Genomic DNA, 18,910 nt, shown 5'->3' on the forward strand with positions numbered 1-18,910 from the left:
GATATGAGATACAGAGTGGGTGGTTAGTCGCCGCCGTGTCTCTTAGGGCCAGTTGAGACAATGTTTTCTAGGCGGTTACCGGCTGGCTGCCCCTGAGGTATACATTTCAGTGATATATTAGAACATTTTGCAGTTTTACAGTTTTTGTAGGTAGGTACATGGCTATCTGTATGCAACAACATAATTAAATTATGTCTGTAAATCACTATAATGCTTTCTACTGTCATGTCCTTGTTTTATGCTAAACTTCCAATCAAAGACAATTACCTCAAATTGTCCACATAATAACATTCCATTATTTCAGTTTGTTCTTAAGCATACACAGCAGAACCTTTTTTTAACAAACTTATGGAATGAACTTATTTTAAACAAGGACGAAAATTAAAAAAACTGAAATCTTAGTTGAATATTATATCTTCACCTGTACTAGTGGTCTTAAAATGGTGAATTTTGGCATTTATTCACCAAAATTCACTCTAAAAAAGAAAAACTCTTCAGTTTTTTACTTAAAAAAAAAATTCCATGGACAAAAACATTTTTAAAAAATGGGTTTTCCTTTTCACCTTGAACAGAGTAAAATAGTTCTATCCTTGTTCTTTTTACTAGTTGAGGGTGCATTTTTGTGTAAAATGTCAAGCTACAAAATTAAGGCAAACAATATTTTCAATTTGTGTAATAAAAACTTAAAACAATGGTTTTTTACAAGTATTTTTTAATTTACTCATTGAGATGAACCTTTCAAGAGATTTCAGGAGATTAAAATTAATTACAATTTAACAAGGAGTAAACATTTTTGTTTTTAATTGACAAATATTATCTTAATATATTTAACTCTGTTATGATTCATAGTTTAATTATTTGGTTACTATATATCTTTTGGTGTGGTGATAATTTTTCCTATCTTAACATAACAAAACTTATCTACTATAGAAACATAGCAAGTGTTGCTATGTTCAGCAACACATGAAATTTAGGCCAACAGTAAAATACATGAAATGAAAGTAAAATCATTAGGCTATAATATCATGAATGGCTGAGTAACTTTAACTGATATATCTTACTGAATACACAAATTTTATAGAACACAAATAAAAATGGTTAATAGTTAAAGGAGGGATTATTTATAATGAGAACATACAAAGTTATTTTCTACAAATCAATTTTTATGAAATCAATTGCTTTAAACCCAGTAATAATGACAACTGCAATAAATCAAAATTTCTTTTGTTTCTTAAACAACATATTCTTTAATAAAGGAACATGTGGATGACAAAGCATCATAATTACATTATAAGAGCACTGGATCTCCATATAGATTTTTAAAAATCTATGTAAAAAAAATTAGCTTCATTTCAGTCACAGTAGATCATTCATGAGTACAGGTTTTTTACATGCCACATTTTCTAAGTTTCAGAATATTCAACATTATAAAAAACCAACAAAGGCAACAGAGCTTCTTTTAAAATCCTCTTTTTAAAGAATAAATATGTACAGTGTAAAACAACACAAAGTAAATTTTACAATAGGATAAATCAAATTCTTTTCACAAAATAAAATTAACAATAAAAATAGAAAACACTATTATAATGAATTTACACATGACAAAGTCTATTGCCCGGATGGTGTAATTAACAAGTACAAATAAGTCTAAAGAATACATTTAGCTAAAATCTTGTCTCATGAAATCTTGCAGCAAAAATAAATATGAATTCATTATGTATGAGTATCTTCCTGCATACCATTGAACAATTTTAACCCAGTAGAATTGATATGGGCACAAATCAAAGGTAATATTAGGAACAATAATACATTTAAGTTAAATGATGAGGTGTTAATTGAGTAGATACAAATATTTAACAAAAAATTGTTAAAAAGCAGACAGTTTGAAAATTTTATTGAAGATATTGATAAATTTAGGAAACTATGACAATAGTTAACAGACGACAGCTTATTGGGTAATGAAGAAATACATTGAAGTAATATTTTTTTCAGTTTCACATGAAATTTTAATAAGGCGGTAACATCCTTTTTTAAATTTTTTTTAGGGAAATATTTATCACAATTTTTTAATTAAAAGTTATTTGTACTTCATTTTTATGTTATAAGTAAAGAGGGGTGTTTTTCTCAGATGAACTGAAATAAATTAAATTAGAATCATCCTGTGAAATTTTGGTTTGCTGAATGGTTTTGCAAAATTTCTCATTAAAAGAAAATTAAAGAAATCTCTGTCAAATTCAATGCTTATAAATTTTCTAAAATTTAAAATGACTGAATTGCACTTTGCAGACCACCAATACTTAGCTGTGGGTTTAATTTTAAGTTTCAAATTGTATGTATTCTTGAAAAATGGAAGAGTATAATTTTTATTGCAGAGTAGTGGTTAAATAATTACAGGAATCATTTAAGTAAATATTTAAAAAATGACTCTCAATACATGATCATGAAATTTTTAATCATACTTTAGAAAGTGGCTAACTGTTTTAACAGTGGAGAAAGTAATTTGACTGTAATCATTGAATTAATGATGTCAAATTGTTTCGGTTACAACATTGCAGAATATAATTAATAAGAGCGTGCTTTCCTTTCAGTATGAGAATTAGCCATCAAAGGAATGGAAATGTCACTATAAAAGTACCGCAGTTATATAATAGTGAAGACTACAAGAAACACCTATTCACATTAAAAATCAGACAAGAGAAATATCTGATTCTTTTTTTATTTATAAAATATTCCATTTACTCTTTTGAATATGTAAAATTTACATGCATTACTGTAACCTACAACCATAACCTGGAATGAACTTAGTCATCACTGCCAAGTTCAAAAGAGCCACATATTCTAAAAGAGCATATTTTTCACTACAAGCAAAAGTAAAGGTTATAACACAGTTTTAAAAAAGCAATCTAACATATAAATGATAAATAAATATGCAAATTAATTTCAGGCAATCCTCTTAATTAAATGACATCTACACTACAAAAATGCACATTGAACCTTACACAACGTTAAACAAAACTCTGCCACTGATGCATTTCCTACTCGATTAGTAAAACCACTAATTTTAAGTGCAAGTTATTACATTATTTTTGTAATTCTCACACTGACTAATTAATTATCACAATATTGTAAACTTAGGAAATTAAACGCACAAATATATAAATACACCTATTTTCAAATCAAAGTACTACGTCTACGTAAACCTGAACCACGAATTTGTGTAGTTATTCACACTCTTATAAAACGTTAATAAAATGAAAAGCATTCATATATAATTATTTAAAGTATAACCTACATCTTGATCCTTTCCTTTATTTTTAAACACTTGCATTCTACTTTTTATTTGATCAGACGCCATTCTTAGATCAACGGATAAAAAGTCTTCTTGAAGAGTCTATAGCCGGTGACAAAACGATACTTCTTCCAGAACCGTAATCTTTGAACTGCCAAAAATCAATCCAAGAAGTATAAATTTCAAACTAAAACACTGATAACATTTTAACTTAAAAATATTCATCAAATACTTGGGAAGACGAATACATCGAATCACGTTTCACGCAGATTCCACAAAAACAGACACAAGGAGAGTGACGTCATGATCGTCAAGGTAACAAATAGGCTAAAATGTAACTTTTAAAAATATTGTAGGCATTGTCGTATTATTACATAAAATAATTTAAAATTTTTCTATTTTTGTTAAATTTCCTGGTTTTCAGCAAAAGACAAAAGTATAATAATATAAGTAAATAAAACACATGAATTTTTTCTGAGTCCTAATGCGGAAGAGATCAAACAAAATGTTTCTAAAAATTCAGTTTTATCGAAATTTGTTTAGATCGCAGTGAATTCAAAATATCGAAAACCGAACTGTATCGCATGTTTAGACGTCATTATTGCACAATGTCAACTTGCAATCAGTTGCACTGTTGTAGTTGTGTGCCTTTCTTTTTTTTTCTTTTTTGAAATTAGACGTTACGGAATTTCAGATTTTCACTGTTACAAGCCTGTAATTGTAATTATTTTTTTAATTCATCCTGAAAAAAAGGAAGTCCTAGAAAAATGACATTGACCCTAACATGTGATTAGCGCGTTAATGGTGGGAAAGAAATTAGTATATTAACTTGTTTAGGATTGGTGGAGCCTAAAACACATTGCCAAGAGGATAAACTTTTAATTTATTTGTGATAATTCTGATTTAGAAAGAAGCGCTTGTTTGTTCTGGTTTGTTGACTTCATATAGTACTTTAGAACTTATTTTTAGTGTGTTTTTTTTTTGTAATATCATGTAGAAGGTTATGTTTACCTACGTCGATATTTGGCCATTTGTGTAAGAAAAATATTAGTGTATATAGATTTTTTCTGTTGAATTAAAACTATTTTATCTTAGATGGCAAATATTAATGATGATTTCGGCTATGTTCTGTGACATGTTAACATGCCTAATTATTAAATTTCTTTACTCAGAAAAAAAGTACTAACCTATACATTATTGGGATAATCTGGGTTTGGGTGATTCGAACATCGGTAAGCAGATAACTTATGAAGGTTTTTCATTTTATTTATGAAGAAAATAATTAAGTAAAATAGGAGGTTAATATAACCTGGTGTAAAAATGTACTTACTAGTACGTTAGCAAATATGAATTTTTATTTATTATAACAGTTTCAGTCCATTAATATTGCAGTTTGCTATAGTGTCAAATTATAATTACTTTGCCTTGCTGAAAAGCAATAACGACCTTTAATCTCTGAACAGTGTCGTTATAATGTACGCTGCTGCTTATGTGATTATACAAAATAGCTAATATGGGAAATGTTAATGACAATTGAATGTTAATGTATTTTTTTATTTTTCTATGTTTTTGGTTATATTTTTTATTGTTGAGATCGTTTGTTATCTAGTTTTGTAGTTATAGATTTTTACTGATTTATTAAAGCATTTATCTTCTAGAAAAATGTTAATCTCCTAAGAATACAGCTGCATCTGAAAAGTAAAATTTTTAATATGTTAATAATTTTACTTTAATAGAGAACTATCATAATTTGCCAAGCTGTAATATTTAACTGATGTGGTTTTTAAAATTCATAATAATATTGTGTGACACTACAATGTATAAATTTTTCAACTAATTTAGGAGTTTGTAGTGAAAACAAGAGTATGTTATTAACAATATTGTTCCTTTCCTTTGCAATGGAATATTGTTCTAATTTTAATAATATAATAAGTAATAGTAATTGTGTAGGATCAAATCACTTTGGAGGTTTCAATTTATACATTTTGTTTTGTAAGGATGTTGTGCTTTAAAATAACTTACTTTTTGTGTGACAACATTTAAGTGAATAAAATAACATTAAAATGAATCTTTCAACATGAAAAGTTAATTTATAGTCATAAAAATTTAAAACAATGTTTTAGAGAACCCATTTTATAGATTGTGTGGTTCTCATTATTTTCCTTTTTTAATAGTTTGTCATAAACAGGAAAATGTTTTAAAACTTTGCCATTAAAATGGAACTCATCGAAAAAATTATTCTGTAAATTGTAGTCCAGTGATTCTCCTTTTTACTCCACAGCCTCCAAAAAGTAAAAAAAAATACATAATGAATATTTCACAATACCCCAATAAAACCTATCCAAAAATATTTACTTGCATTTATAGAAACAGGTAAGAACATGGATGTATGAAGTGTACAAACAGTAATTTACAGATTCCAACTTGTGTGTGTGTGTGTTCTTTCCAATTTGGTCTGCTTGCAAAATATTGGTTTTATATTTGAACATGTGCTGTCAGCAGTAAGTAAAGAGACATAAGGGATTACAGAATGTCAGTTTAGTTTCAAATGCAAAGCACGCATCTAGTGTCTTTAAACTTTAAAATAAGTTTTTAAAAGCATAATTTCATTGAAAATCATAATTGAGGTTTTTGTTTTTAGTGTACAGTCAAACAGTGCAGGTGCAACTGTTTTTTTAATTAGATTCTTACGCAAAATTTATAAATTTGTGAAAAAATGAAGTGAGCCATCTACATCCAGTGAATCAATTTGTAAAAAGACAAGATTGTATAATGACAGTTATTTAAATTATGATTTTACTTTATTGGATGGAAAGCCATAGTGTGTTATTTGCTTTCAAGTCTTCTCTGATGAAAGTATGTAGCCATTAAAATTAATTTGACACTTGGAAACTAAACATCTGGTTCATAAAACCACAACCACAAAAAATGTGCCTGAAAATTTTAAACAAATTCTTTGTGAAGATGTAAAAATGTTAATTTTATTAAAAGTTGACCATTAAAGAATAGGCTGTTTGCTAAACTATGCAATGAATTATGCGAAAAGAAATATTGCCTTCTTTTCTATACAGAAGTCAGATAGTTGCAAGAGAAAATACTATTCTGGTTATTGGAATTCTTAGATGAATTAATAATATTATGCCAGGATAAACAGATACTGTTCTGAATGGTTTTACAGAATGAGTATATGTTGCTGTTGGGTTACTTAGCTGATGTATTTTCACATTTAAATGACTTGAATGTGAATTTACAAGGATGTGATAAAAACATTTTACTAATGACAAAGTTCACGCCTGCATTAAGAAGCTTGATATCTGGATTATTCACCTTCAAAGCAAAAATTTTGATATGTTTACACTCGCTTCCGATTGTATTTAGAAAAATTTGGGTGATGATGAAGAAGACATTATTATTCACTACAGTTTGGATAGCATGAAGCTTCATTTGTTTAAGCTAAAAATACAATTGGCAGATTATTTCCCGGAAGATAAAAATGTTTTCTTGAAGAGATGAGTACTGAATCCATTTAGTGAAAATGTTGTTGCAGCTACTAAGTTACCAGTTGAGATTCATTACCAGCTCATCGAATTGTATGCAGATAAAAGTTACAATTCATATCTGAATATTGGGCTTGCTCCTCATAGTGAATACAAAAATTTAGTTACAGAACCATTAAAAATATTAATTCCTTTCACAATGTCTTACCTTTGTGAAAAGCGGTTTTTGTCTATGGTTGTGCTAAAAATTAATTGTAGGAATCATCCTTTATCACTTGAAAACATTCTTTTGTCTGTTTCTAAGTTAGATCCATGTTTGGAAAAAACCTTTAATGAAAAACAAACACAACCATCTCATTAATTTATTTTCTTTACATGTGCAATTATAAATGTTAGTAAAATGTTTATAATAAATGATTTTTTTCTCATAAAATATTTTCATTATTGTTTATGTTTTAAGTTGGAGGCTAATTTCACGACCCCAAGTTAAGAAATGCTGGTCTAATCTGATTGTGTAAGGTAATAACACCCCATATTTTCATTAAAATTGATTTCAGTAGTTTCAGACAGCTTGTAGGAATCTAATAGAAAATTTTCAAATTATAAAATGAAATAAAATTTGCAAATTGAGAACAGAAATGTTACTCAGTTTGAGAAATGATAATGTTCCATATGCAAATAGACAATATGTCTATTAGATTGATGAAGTGATTTGTGTAAATTTATTTGCCTAGCTGATATGCTGTGGCAAATTATATTATATATTATTATGTTGGTGAGATTATTAGCTGATATAATTTTCTTGCTGTGATACATTTTGTTTTATTGATCTATCCTAAAAACACTGCATAAAATCGATTAGTTTTATGCAAGTTTTTCAATATTGTTAAAATGTAATGTTTCATGATTCTGGTAATTTTTTCTAGATATACTTTTATGGTTTATGTAAATATATATATATATATATATATATATATTTATTCTGTGTTTATTTTTTTTTTTGTATATAAAGTTTGGATAACAATGAGTAAGTATTCAAGCGATTCTGACTCGTATGAAGGTGGCAACAGAAAAAAACGGTCCATTGGTAGAGGAAGGTAAGTCTTGAAAATACGAAAAAGTATTTTGTTAGTTTTTTATGTTCATGTTATATTATTATTCAGAAGTAGATTTATTGAGGTCTGGTTAACATTTAAAATATAATTCACATTATTTCCTGAGATAAGATAAAATTTGAGGAGAAATAGGTAGTCTGTGGATAGTTCAGATCCAGTATGTTTTGTTTAACCTAATAGTACTTATTTAATTATGTTTTGATGTGATTTTGAATGTGCTGCAGATATGTGAGGGCTATTAAAAAAGTAAAGAATTCTTAACTACAATAAATTTTAATTAAATAATTTTTAAAATATTTATTTTGTACTTGCAGTTAAATTTTCTATGTTCTACGTAGTTCCTGTGTAAATTAAAACACTTAAATTGTGTCCTTAGTGTTTCTTTTTCATCATAGATATCTGCTTGTAGTTTTGTCAAGTATTTAATATTTTTTTATCCCATTATTATTCATAACTTTCAAAGTGATTGGTGCTTAGAGAAATTCTTTTAGTTAAAGAAATGAATAGGAATCACTGAGAACTAGATAAGGGTTGGCTGTGATTCTTGGAGTACTATCCAGCAGAATTTATAAGACATTGCCTGAGTTGCCGCAGCTGAGAGCTGGCAGTAATTATTAATAAATAAAAAAGTACCTCTTAATAGTAGGCCATAAAACTAGATCTTTTAATTTCATATTTGCCAGTATTTTCTACAGTTAACATATAAAAAATACTCAGGAAAACAGTAACAGTGTATTGAAACTTAGCTCAGGCCGAGCTGATTTCACAGCAGAGTAACTGATTTTTCATTTTTGGTAGTAAGCGCTGTTACAAATATTCATTATTTTATGCATAGCTTTTGTAATGAAACAGGTTTTTTTGGGCTTGTTATTCATAGCATCAACTTTCTGAGCTGTTAGCCAACAGATAATGGACACCATATATAAAACTTGATTTAACACCTCATTCAAAGCTGTAAGTAGGTGATTTAAATACCAGAATTTTTCAAAAAAATGCCTGCAGGTTATCAAGTACCATTATGTCTTAAAAAAAGATTTTTCCAAATGCAAGGCTCCTCAAGGTTGGAAAATGCTGTAATCTTATCATCTATAACTGAGATATTGTTGAAACTGCAGCTCATATCTGGTGTTACGTGTGGGTTGGCAATGGGCTTAGTAAGAAGTTTACTGACAGAATGGCAAGCCTATAATAACTTAGTTATGTACTAGTAATCCAAAAACTGTACATCAGTAGCTCTGAAGCATTGTCATCTGCCGTTACAGGCTCTGACATTTTTAAATATTAAAAAAGTCAGCTGACTTTTCCATATCATTCAACAGCAATTTACTTTGTACAGTTTACAGCTGGTTTTTAAAACTGACTTGTCTAGAAAACAAACTGTGTCATGAGTGATACCAGATTAACAAACCTTTTAGTCTTCAATCTGGTCAAATAATAATAAAAATACTCTCCAATTCTGTTTTACTGAATAAAGAACCCTTCAGGATTCAGTCCCACAAAAATCAGAATGAGAACAGTGAAGGAGACTTGCATAAGAATAAACATGACATAGTAAGAACAGTAGAGCAAGAAGTAGGTTGTTATCTGGGAAATAGAACCAAGAAACCATGGATAACAATCTGAAATACTTAAAAAATAAAGAAAGAAAACAATATAAGAATAAAACAAGAGAAAAGGAAAGAACATCCATAAATTAAACAATGAGTTAAAGAGGGAAACAAAAACTTAGAGAAGGGTGGATGGAAGAAGAATACAATGATATTGAGGATCTAGAAAACAAGGGAAGTATGATGTGATGGATTGGAAGGTGGAGATTATTGCATGGGATAAATAGAAGGAAATAGTAAAGCATTTTATTCCTACTTTAACCTATCTTTATCTCTTATCATTCTACTATTATTCAATTTGATACATTTTTTAAATTAATTTAAACTATTATTAATAGTACTGAAATTATTAATAATTTAATTTATTTAAATTTTTAATTAATTTGATAAATTTTATGTTTTACTGTTTCTCAGACACCTATTCACAAAATAGTTTAAAAAATACAAAAAATAATTTTAAAATCCATGTAGATTTAGTGGGACTACCTCCTAGACAGTAATCAGTCTGTAATGTCTGGTGGTTCAATGCTTAAAATCTTTCTAATACAGTAAGATTTTTTTTACCACTGGTAAAACATTTTAGTCACTTCTGATTGATAATTCCATTTTTAATTAGTTTAATTTTACTTTATTTATTAATTGAGTTCAATTTCTTAAATTCAGTACAAAATGAGAGATTTCCACTGTTGTCAGAATTACTAGGTTTTTAAGCATACAAATAATATAAACTTTTCATAATAAAATTTGTTGTAAATTTTACACAATCATCTCATTTTCAATTGTAGAAATTTATCTTCATCATCAATAAATTCTACTCCATGTTTTTTTCTTTTTAATTTCCTCTGAACACTTTTCTAAAGCCAGTGGATTTATCTGTAAGTGATTCACCTACAGTTGTGTAAAACTTTTATCTCTTAAATAACACAAATGTTGTTCACTTGTGGTAGTTCTGTGTTGGAAACATTGAAATCTATCATCATTCCTCAGTGATTATGTATGTGGTGCAGTCAAAAGGGCCAAAGAGCACAATAACTTTAAGTGGCCTGTTGAGCATGTAATTGCCACACTGCTTGTTATATTGTTTGCCTTTGTGCGACAGCATGTTAAAATTAATGCGATAATAACAAATCCCAGCGGTTGCAAAATCTGATCAGTGATTAGATTTCTAAATGCAAGAGGACATAATGCTGTTGAAGTCCCATCACATCACAAGTTTGTTGTGAAACACTTTCTAAACTATCATGCCATTAAAAATCAACAGTGGAGAATGCTGAGATCAGGAATTGTTCTGCATGACACGTATTGTAGAACAATACACAGCTGCGTGCACAACAGAAACAGTTCAAAAATTCAGATGGGAGATTTTTTTATCATCCCATTTACAATCCTGATCTCAAACCCAGAAACTAACATCTCAAAAACTGGCTTGCATTTCAACAATTTGAGATTTGTTATTTAAAAGATAAAAATCTCTTTGCAAAAGTGACTGCAATCCCAGGCAGCAGGATTTTATGCAGTGGGTTTGAAGAAGCTTATTTCACGATTTGAGATTAAATGGTGGTTATGTAAAAAAATAAAGTAAATATGTAATTATTTGAAACCGTTAGTAAATTTTTCATTTTTTGAATTGTTCTCATTTTGTTACCAATCAGTCCTTACTTTTGAACCACACCTCATACTTCATTATGCACTATAAATGTAATCTGTTCAAAATATCAAGCTTATTATTTTGTATTGATGGGAGATGTTTAAAATGAAATGTACAACTTTATATCAGTTTTGAATGTAATATAGACCTGACTGCTAACATTCTTTATTTCTAGGGAATTTTTTGAAATCCTCCAAAATTCATTGCTGCATCTACCAATTGGCATGAAATAACTGTAGTTTACCTGTTTTCTACATCCTGAAATCAATTTCAGCCCTATTGTGAATGCTATATTTTGCAGAGCCGAGTTTATTATTTAATTGTACACGAGAGCCCCTCTCAAAATGTTGATTAATGAACAGCAAAGAATTACATAGATTTACTTTAATTTCATTGCATTCTGAAGATTAGATGTAAACTACAGATTTATTTAAAATTAAAAGATTAAAGTTTACTTAAATTGAACAAATTACTTAATTTTTTGCTGCCTTTGCTTATGATGGAATTTTTTTTAAAACAAAACATTAGTGTCATAAGGGTGGTAGTAGTAGTAAAATCAGTTGAAAAGTTATATGGAAGAAAATATAAAAAGAGAGATGCAATGGTCTTAAACTGAGCCTGTGGAACACCATATTTCAAATTTGTTTTCAGATGTATAAGAATTCAAGATACCCATAAAGGGGTCATGGAATAATTTTCTAGGGGTCCAGTGATGAATGCAAATCTTTTTATGTGTGTTAGTATGAACATAATATACATTACATATACTACAGAGTAATGTCAACAGTGGCATACCCAATCACACGTTTATCAACCACATCCACCCTGATATGTGTAGAGATGCTACGAAAACATATCCTCATAATTTAGAGTATGATTGGATTGGAAAAATAACTTAATTGTGTAAACACTAACACATATCCTGTTGTATGAAGAGACATTTTCTTTATAATTCTGAATGTGGTAAAAAAAAAATCTTTGATAAGTCTCGATGCAGTTGAAACAGTGATTACAGTATTGTTGTTATTTAAACAATATTTTATTCCCATACCTGGAGAAGGTTCTAAAAGGTATGGAATTTGACATCTTGTTCTATACTCATTTACTAGTTTTCCAGACAGTGTGAGGCTGACTACTTGTTTAATAATTGAGAGATTTATTAGGGTTTTCTGCCTCTAGCAGATAATTGTTTAGAATTACACTAGTGTAGAAAATCAGAAAGAATAAAAAGAAGATTGTAGAATATGTATGTCTGTCACAAGGTTATATATATTTTACAATTTTTATAAATTTGTTCTTGCATATAGGTAGGTTCTTTAGAGTTGCCAGTGATATGGTTACTAGATTCTCATGTAACAGCATTACTGATAATAAAACTGCTCATAATGAAAAATGATGAACATGTCATAATATATTTAAGAAATTTCAGTTGTATTGTATTTCAAGATTTGATTATTTTAAAAGTGAATTATTTTTTACAAAAAGATGAAAGAAACAAGCATTTTGTTTTACTGCTTCTTGAGCAGTAAGTTGGTTTTGATTAATGATATTTACCTGATTTTTATTAATTTAACAGTTTTCTTTTCTTTTTATTTTAATGAAATTATGAGTCTAAAATCTTAAAATAATAAGAAAAAAGGCATATAATGTAAACAAACAATAGAATGTTATTTATATTTTATTATACATTGACATTACATTTCAGTGATCATCATAAAAGATGAGTCTTAAAAAGTGCTTAACTCAAATCTAACTCTTGTCAAAGAGAATGAAAAAAACATTAAGTGCCAGTATTTCACTTCATATTATAATTCATATTTCTTTCCATTTTGATTTTATTTATTCTTATCTCTTTTATACATTAAAACATGGTGTTACTGACTTGTTTTGCCTTTTTTATTATCTGATGTTGCTGGTATTTATTACATTTTATAATTAATATTTGAACTGATTAAAACGTTTAATTTCATAAAATTAGACTCTAAGATATAAGACTTTTTTAAAGTTAAGTTGTATAATTAGTATATGTTAATCTAATTAATTAATTTTTTTTAACAGATCAAGCAGTAGTTCATCATCAGGTAGTCGATATAGTAGAAGGTCTAAAAAAATCAAAAGGAAGACACGTAGATCTCGTAGTAGAGATAAATACAAATCAAAGTGGGTAATTATTGATATTTGTGTTTTAGGATTATTATTTATATATAAAAACTGAAAAAGTTAATGTATTGAGTATAGCCTTCACTAAATACTACAATACCTTGGATACATATCCAAAGAAAAAATGCACCCAGGTTAATTTAGTTTTGGTTTATGACTTCATTAAATATGGCTTTGAGCTTTGTTATTTTGTTCTTCACCGATTGTTATAAGGTTTGGTTTTACCTAATTTTGTCAGAAGGCATCTCAACTATTAACAGGATTTTTTTGTCACTACATTTAGAAAACAGAGTAGTATGAAAACCCTACTTCCATGGAGTTTCTTTATCATTAAAGAAGCAAACTGCTCCCAGGTACCAGATAGTTCATACCTGATTCCAAAAATGGGGGCAGTGAAGTAGCTGATGGAAAACTCGTTGGTACTGATATAGGAAAAAAGAGGTAGATATAAGGAAAGGATTAGGATTATGAGGGTTTCAAACAATGTAGTAATGGCAAATAATGATGATGGTAGTAATGGCAAATGATGATTTCCATTGTGATGGAAATCATCACAATTTCCATCACATGGAAATTGTGATGATTTTACCCTTTCTTTACTTTAATTTCTTTTACTTCTTAAAGATGCATATAATAAACTTTGAAATTTTACAAGGTTGGTTTGGAAAGTCCAAGCAAAAATAAAAACTTTACTAAGCCTTTTTTATTTCTCAACATAATCTCCTTCTAAGCTGATACATCCAGTGTTGTTACAGTTGTTTGAACCCTTCCAAATAATAGGATTGTTAAAAATCTGCAAAATAGGCATTTGTTTCCTACAATCACTTAATTTGAATAAATCTCCTTCCTGCTAGGCAGTTATTCATTTTCCATTTCCATTTTGTTTTTTGTTCTCTGGCAAGTACTGGTATATTCTTGTTTCATCTTCAGTGATGAAATGATGCCTAAAATCCTGTGGATTTCCTGAAACAGCTGCAAATCGCTCATGGAATACCTCACATGATTTCGTATTTGGTCAGTTCTGAGTGATCTCGACACTTATCTTGTATATAGCTTTTCATCATTGATGCAAAATATTATGCACCTGTTCACTCAGGATGCTGACAGCGCACCTTCACTCTTCTATCATCCAACACCTTATCATGAATTTTATCAATCATTTCTGGAGTAGTGATCCTAATAAAGCATCCGGAATGTTTGGCATCACTTTTGTTCATATGGCCACTTTGAAAAGTTTAAAACTAGTTAAACTGTCCTAATTGAAGGTGCAGATTGACCAAATATTTATAAAGTTTTTCAGTCTTCTGAGGCAAATTTCTTTTCATAAAATAATGTTTAATCAAGATATGAAACTCTTCATCAATTTTTTAGAAATCACTCTACTTCCTCAATTCAAGTGGACACAAAACAAAGAGAAATTAACTGATTAGGTCAAACTTTTGTGTGCATTTTTCCAAAAGATGCTACTAACTGAAAATCCCCTTAATACACACTGATGGGGCCAACTTCTTTTCAAACCTCCCTTGTATTTCTATATTATTATCTATATTATTATTCCTAATAATTAATAAATATTTAAAAGTCTGGATTGTATTTAAAATAAAAAATAAAATTCCTAGCATTACTTTTATACATATGTTACTGCAACTATATTATTATTTATTTTATGTTTTAAATTTTGCACCTTATCTATGCTTCATTTTTTAAATATAAAATTGTATATTAGTTTAAAAAGTGAGTTTTTTATGTGAATAAAAGTTTATGGGGCTTTTCTAGTAATAGTAAAATTAAATTTGTTATATTTAACTTATTGATGTGATCATTTATCTGTAAATTAATCAATTTTTCAGAAGCTATCAGATTAGCAGTAGACGTGTCTCTCCTGATAGGCTTCGTAGTTTAAGATCATCAAGAGAAAGATCTCATTCTAGAGATCGGTATCGTAGATCCCGTTCACGTAAGAGATCAAGATCGCCTTCATATTTAAAAAGGCGTTCACGTTCAGTATCGTATAGTAATTCAAGGAGGTCACATTCATCTTCTTATTCTCGAAGAAGGTCTCGTTCACCATCATATTCTCGTAATCGAAGAAGATCGAGGTCATTTTCAAATAAGCATTCTAGGTCACGATCAAGATCATGGTCCACAAGAGAGAAAAACAGTCGTAACAGGTATATTGATATGATATTCTCTGCTGTGTAAAAAACAATTTTTGTTGTTGAGATTATGATAAAAACGTAGCGTATAAAAATTTCCATTTTATATCTGCATGATTTTTCAGATTGTCATTAATTCATTACCAATGATGCTGTACTGGTGCTATTTATAAAACGTATTTATAAGGTTGTTTCAACAACTTTCCAGCTGTTTGTGTACTATACACTATTTTTGTATGGCAAAGTATACTAACAGTTGATCTGTACATTAACATAGTAGACATTATAACATTAATAAATAATGTTATCGTCAGTGTACTGGATTTATCTGGCAATAAACTTAATTTACAAGACAATCACAAGTATGTATCTAAGAGGTGTAAAGATACATTTTTTTTTTAACTTATGTAATTTATTTAAAATAAATTAATCACTTTAGCTCTTTCATATTTTCCAAATATGTTATTTCAAAGTTTGTAACACATATTAGTTGGTTATATGTGCTGACATGTATTGGCCGGAATACAAGGGTTATTTTTTTCAAGGTCCGATCGGTCACGAAATTAAAACCACAGTGAAAATAAGAAATTTTTTATTTGTAACTACTTACATAGTTATGCTATTTCTCTACATAGTCGCCACTCCGATGTAGACATTTGTCGTAGCGTGGTACCAACTTTCCAATACCCTCGTCATAGAATGGAGCCACCTGTGTTTTCTGCCCTGTTTTTACGCTGGTCTGCAGCTCAATGTCTGTGCCAAAATGTTGTTCTCCTAGCCAGCGTTTCATGTGAGCAAAGAGGTGAAAATCGGATGGAGCCAAGTGTGGGCTGTATGTTGGGTGATCAAACACTTCCCAACGAAAACGCTGCAGGAGCTTCTTTGTTACAACTACAGTGTGCGGCTGAGCATTGTCATGGAGAAAGACAATGCCTGATGACAACATTCCTGTCTGCTTATTCTGAATTGCCCTTCGTAGATGTTGAAGAGTCACGCAGTATGAGGCTACAGTGATGCTCTTGCCATGTTCCATGAATTCCACCAAGAGAACTCCATTCTGGTCCCAGAACACAGTAGTCATACACTTTCTGTTGGAGTAGGTTTGCTTGAACTTCTTTGGTTTACTGGGAGAATGAGAATGCACCACTCTGTGGATTGTTCTTTTGTTTCTTCAGGGGACCCATGTCTCGTCCCCTGTGACAGTTTTGTTAAAAAAATCTTCTTCTTCATTATGGTAGCGCTGGAGAAACGCTACCATAAATGCTGATGGTCGGACAGCATCTTGGGAACCCATCTCGCACACAGTTTGCAATACTGAAATCTCACACTCACAATGGTGTAGAGAGCTAACCTTGAAATTTCAGGAGACAAATCACTCAATACAGAAATTGTGAACAGACGATTTTCTCGAATTGCCTCATCCACTAGCTCAACGAGATCATCGGTTAACACTCGCTTCCTTCCCTGACTGCATCATTAGCGTCTGTACGTCCTGCTTTAAAGTTCCTGCACCATTGTCGCACTTTGCTGTCACTCATTGAAGTTTCACTGTACACATTACTTATTTGTCGATGAATTTCAGCTGCATTTACCCCTCAGCCTGAAGAAATCGAATTACCGCATGCACTTCACACGATGCTATTGTTGTATACATGTTTACGTGCTAGCTGCGTGTTCAGAACTAAATGAAGTGACACGGCGTGATTGAAGGCCATACTAGAGATGCTGTGCAACCCATATGCATAAAGGTTCATCCGATTTTTGCACAGGTTTTTATTTCACGACTGATCGGAACTTGAAAAAAAAAATAACCCTAGTATATATTTGCACTATAACTGTTACATCATATCGTCTGTTACCATTACTATTTCATAATATTTATAAGTACATGTATCAAAAATTTACTGCTGTTTCTTTAAACAGAAAACTAAACCTGAGAATTGCCAATCAATCCTAATATAAGCAAATTTTCACATCAAAATACAATTCTTTTTGGCACATTGATTAATTAACCACTACTATTCATATTAAATCAACCATTTTTGTATTCAATCAACTATTGAATAGAGGCATTGTTTTTCAAAACAAAAAGGCACTTTAATTTGTTTAGACTACTGTTCCTGTCTTTCTTATTACTTTGCACAAAGCACCTAATGTACAAAAGACATCAGTCAGGGTGTCTTTCTGTGAAAATTATTGTGTTTATTATATAATGAATAGAGTGAAGGTGTCCCTAGTAAGATCAATTATTTCTTGCATTTTGGTGTTCTTGGTTTGCTGATATGCAACATTGTAATGCATCAGTACAGCAGGCAAAGGGAGGAAACCACTTAACTCCTTATTTTCCCTAGTAAGCCTGGGATGGGGTCTTGTTGTTCTTGGATGGCTGTGATATTTCCAGGAGTGACTTCTGACTCATGTCAAATCACTTACAACCATTACGGTTATGTCACATGATCATATTCATAATACCTTGCTTTTTATTGGTTATTTGTTTTACCAATATTTCCAAGGTATTTATTTTGTACAGCTTATTTTTCTTGTTATAGTAAAATTTATTTTACATTTATTTATTACAATTAATTCCTTTGTAGATCAGTAATGTCAGTCCACATTAACACTAGCTTTTGCAACAGAATTTGTTTAATTAAATTCTTTAGGTTAATAATTCTGTGGTGTGGTATTATTTTGTGTTCCTCTTGGATTTTTTCACATGTAACAAAACATATTATTTCTATCTCCAAAACACTTTCAGTTAGATTTTTGTCATTTGCATGTTATGCCCAAATATTACTGCTTAAACTGTAGCACAATACATGTTGTAAAACACAATCCCACGTTAACAACTGCAACACATTTAATAATATTTATAAATGTACATAATAAAATGTGGTAATTTAGAATAACTGAAAACTATATTCCATACAGTGTTCAAGCCTAACACAAGTTACTTTTCACAACAGGATACAGTCCTTTTTTTGGCAAAGCCATTCTCTCTAAACCGTAATTTATGTTAAATTGTCATTTTCTCTCTTATAAATTTCTGTTATTGGTAATATTGTGCCTTCCTAACCTATGCTAACACTAGATTTTTGCCAGAAGTTGTTTAATCAAATTCTTCTATTTAGTAATTTTTATCCCAAATTTGATTATTCCACATAATAATATTGTCGCGTGTTTGTGATATTGATAGATTGATTCTCAATATCAATCAGGATATTGAGAGATTGACAACTGAAAATGTTTATATAATTACAATTTATTAGTTTAAGAACATAAATACAATAAGACAAATCGATAATAAAAATGATAATAAGATTTATTTACAAACCAGAATTCAGTCCCATTGACAAAAGACATTAGCATGAACAATCTAACACTTTTAACCACTAGTCTTGTATTAACAACAATAGTACAATAGATTAGAAAAGACAAGTA

General features: G+C 29.7%; 2 protein-coding genes across 8 annotated transcripts in view; one reads left to right on the forward strand and one right to left on the reverse strand.

The window, feature by feature from the left end:
- Kap-alpha3 (karyopherin alpha3) overlaps window positions 1-3,587 on the reverse strand; it is a 35,327-nt gene extending 31,740 nt beyond the window's left edge. The window contains exon 1 of the mRNA XM_075356019.1: window positions 3,293-3,587. Within this exon, the coding sequence (XP_075212134.1) occupies window positions 3,293-3,355 (63 nt within the window). The 5' untranslated portion in view covers window positions 3,356-3,587. The remainder of the gene's footprint in view (window positions 1-3,292) is intronic.
- Window positions 3,588-3,930: 343 nt separating this feature from the next.
- The window catches only part of LOC142319107 (uncharacterized), a 36,770-nt gene continuing 21,790 nt past the window's right edge, over window positions 3,931-18,910 (forward strand). Inside the window, exons 1-4 of one of the 7 annotated variants that reach the window (XM_075356027.1) lie at window positions 3,931-4,324; window positions 7,799-7,883; window positions 13,215-13,320; window positions 15,167-15,487. In XM_075356027.1, coding sequence (XP_075212142.1) covers window positions 7,841-7,883; window positions 13,215-13,320; window positions 15,167-15,487 — 470 coding nt within the window. In that variant the 5' untranslated portion in view covers window positions 3,931-4,324; window positions 7,799-7,840. The other 6 variants (XM_075356024.1, XM_075356025.1, XM_075356023.1 and 3 more) reach the window with 6 other exon arrangements.

The sequence above is a fragment of the Lycorma delicatula genome, chromosome 2 (genome assembly GCF_047948215.1).
Source record: "Lycorma delicatula isolate Av1 chromosome 2, ASM4794821v1, whole genome shotgun sequence".
Taxonomy (NCBI): domain Eukaryota; kingdom Metazoa; phylum Arthropoda; class Insecta; order Hemiptera; family Fulgoridae; genus Lycorma; species Lycorma delicatula.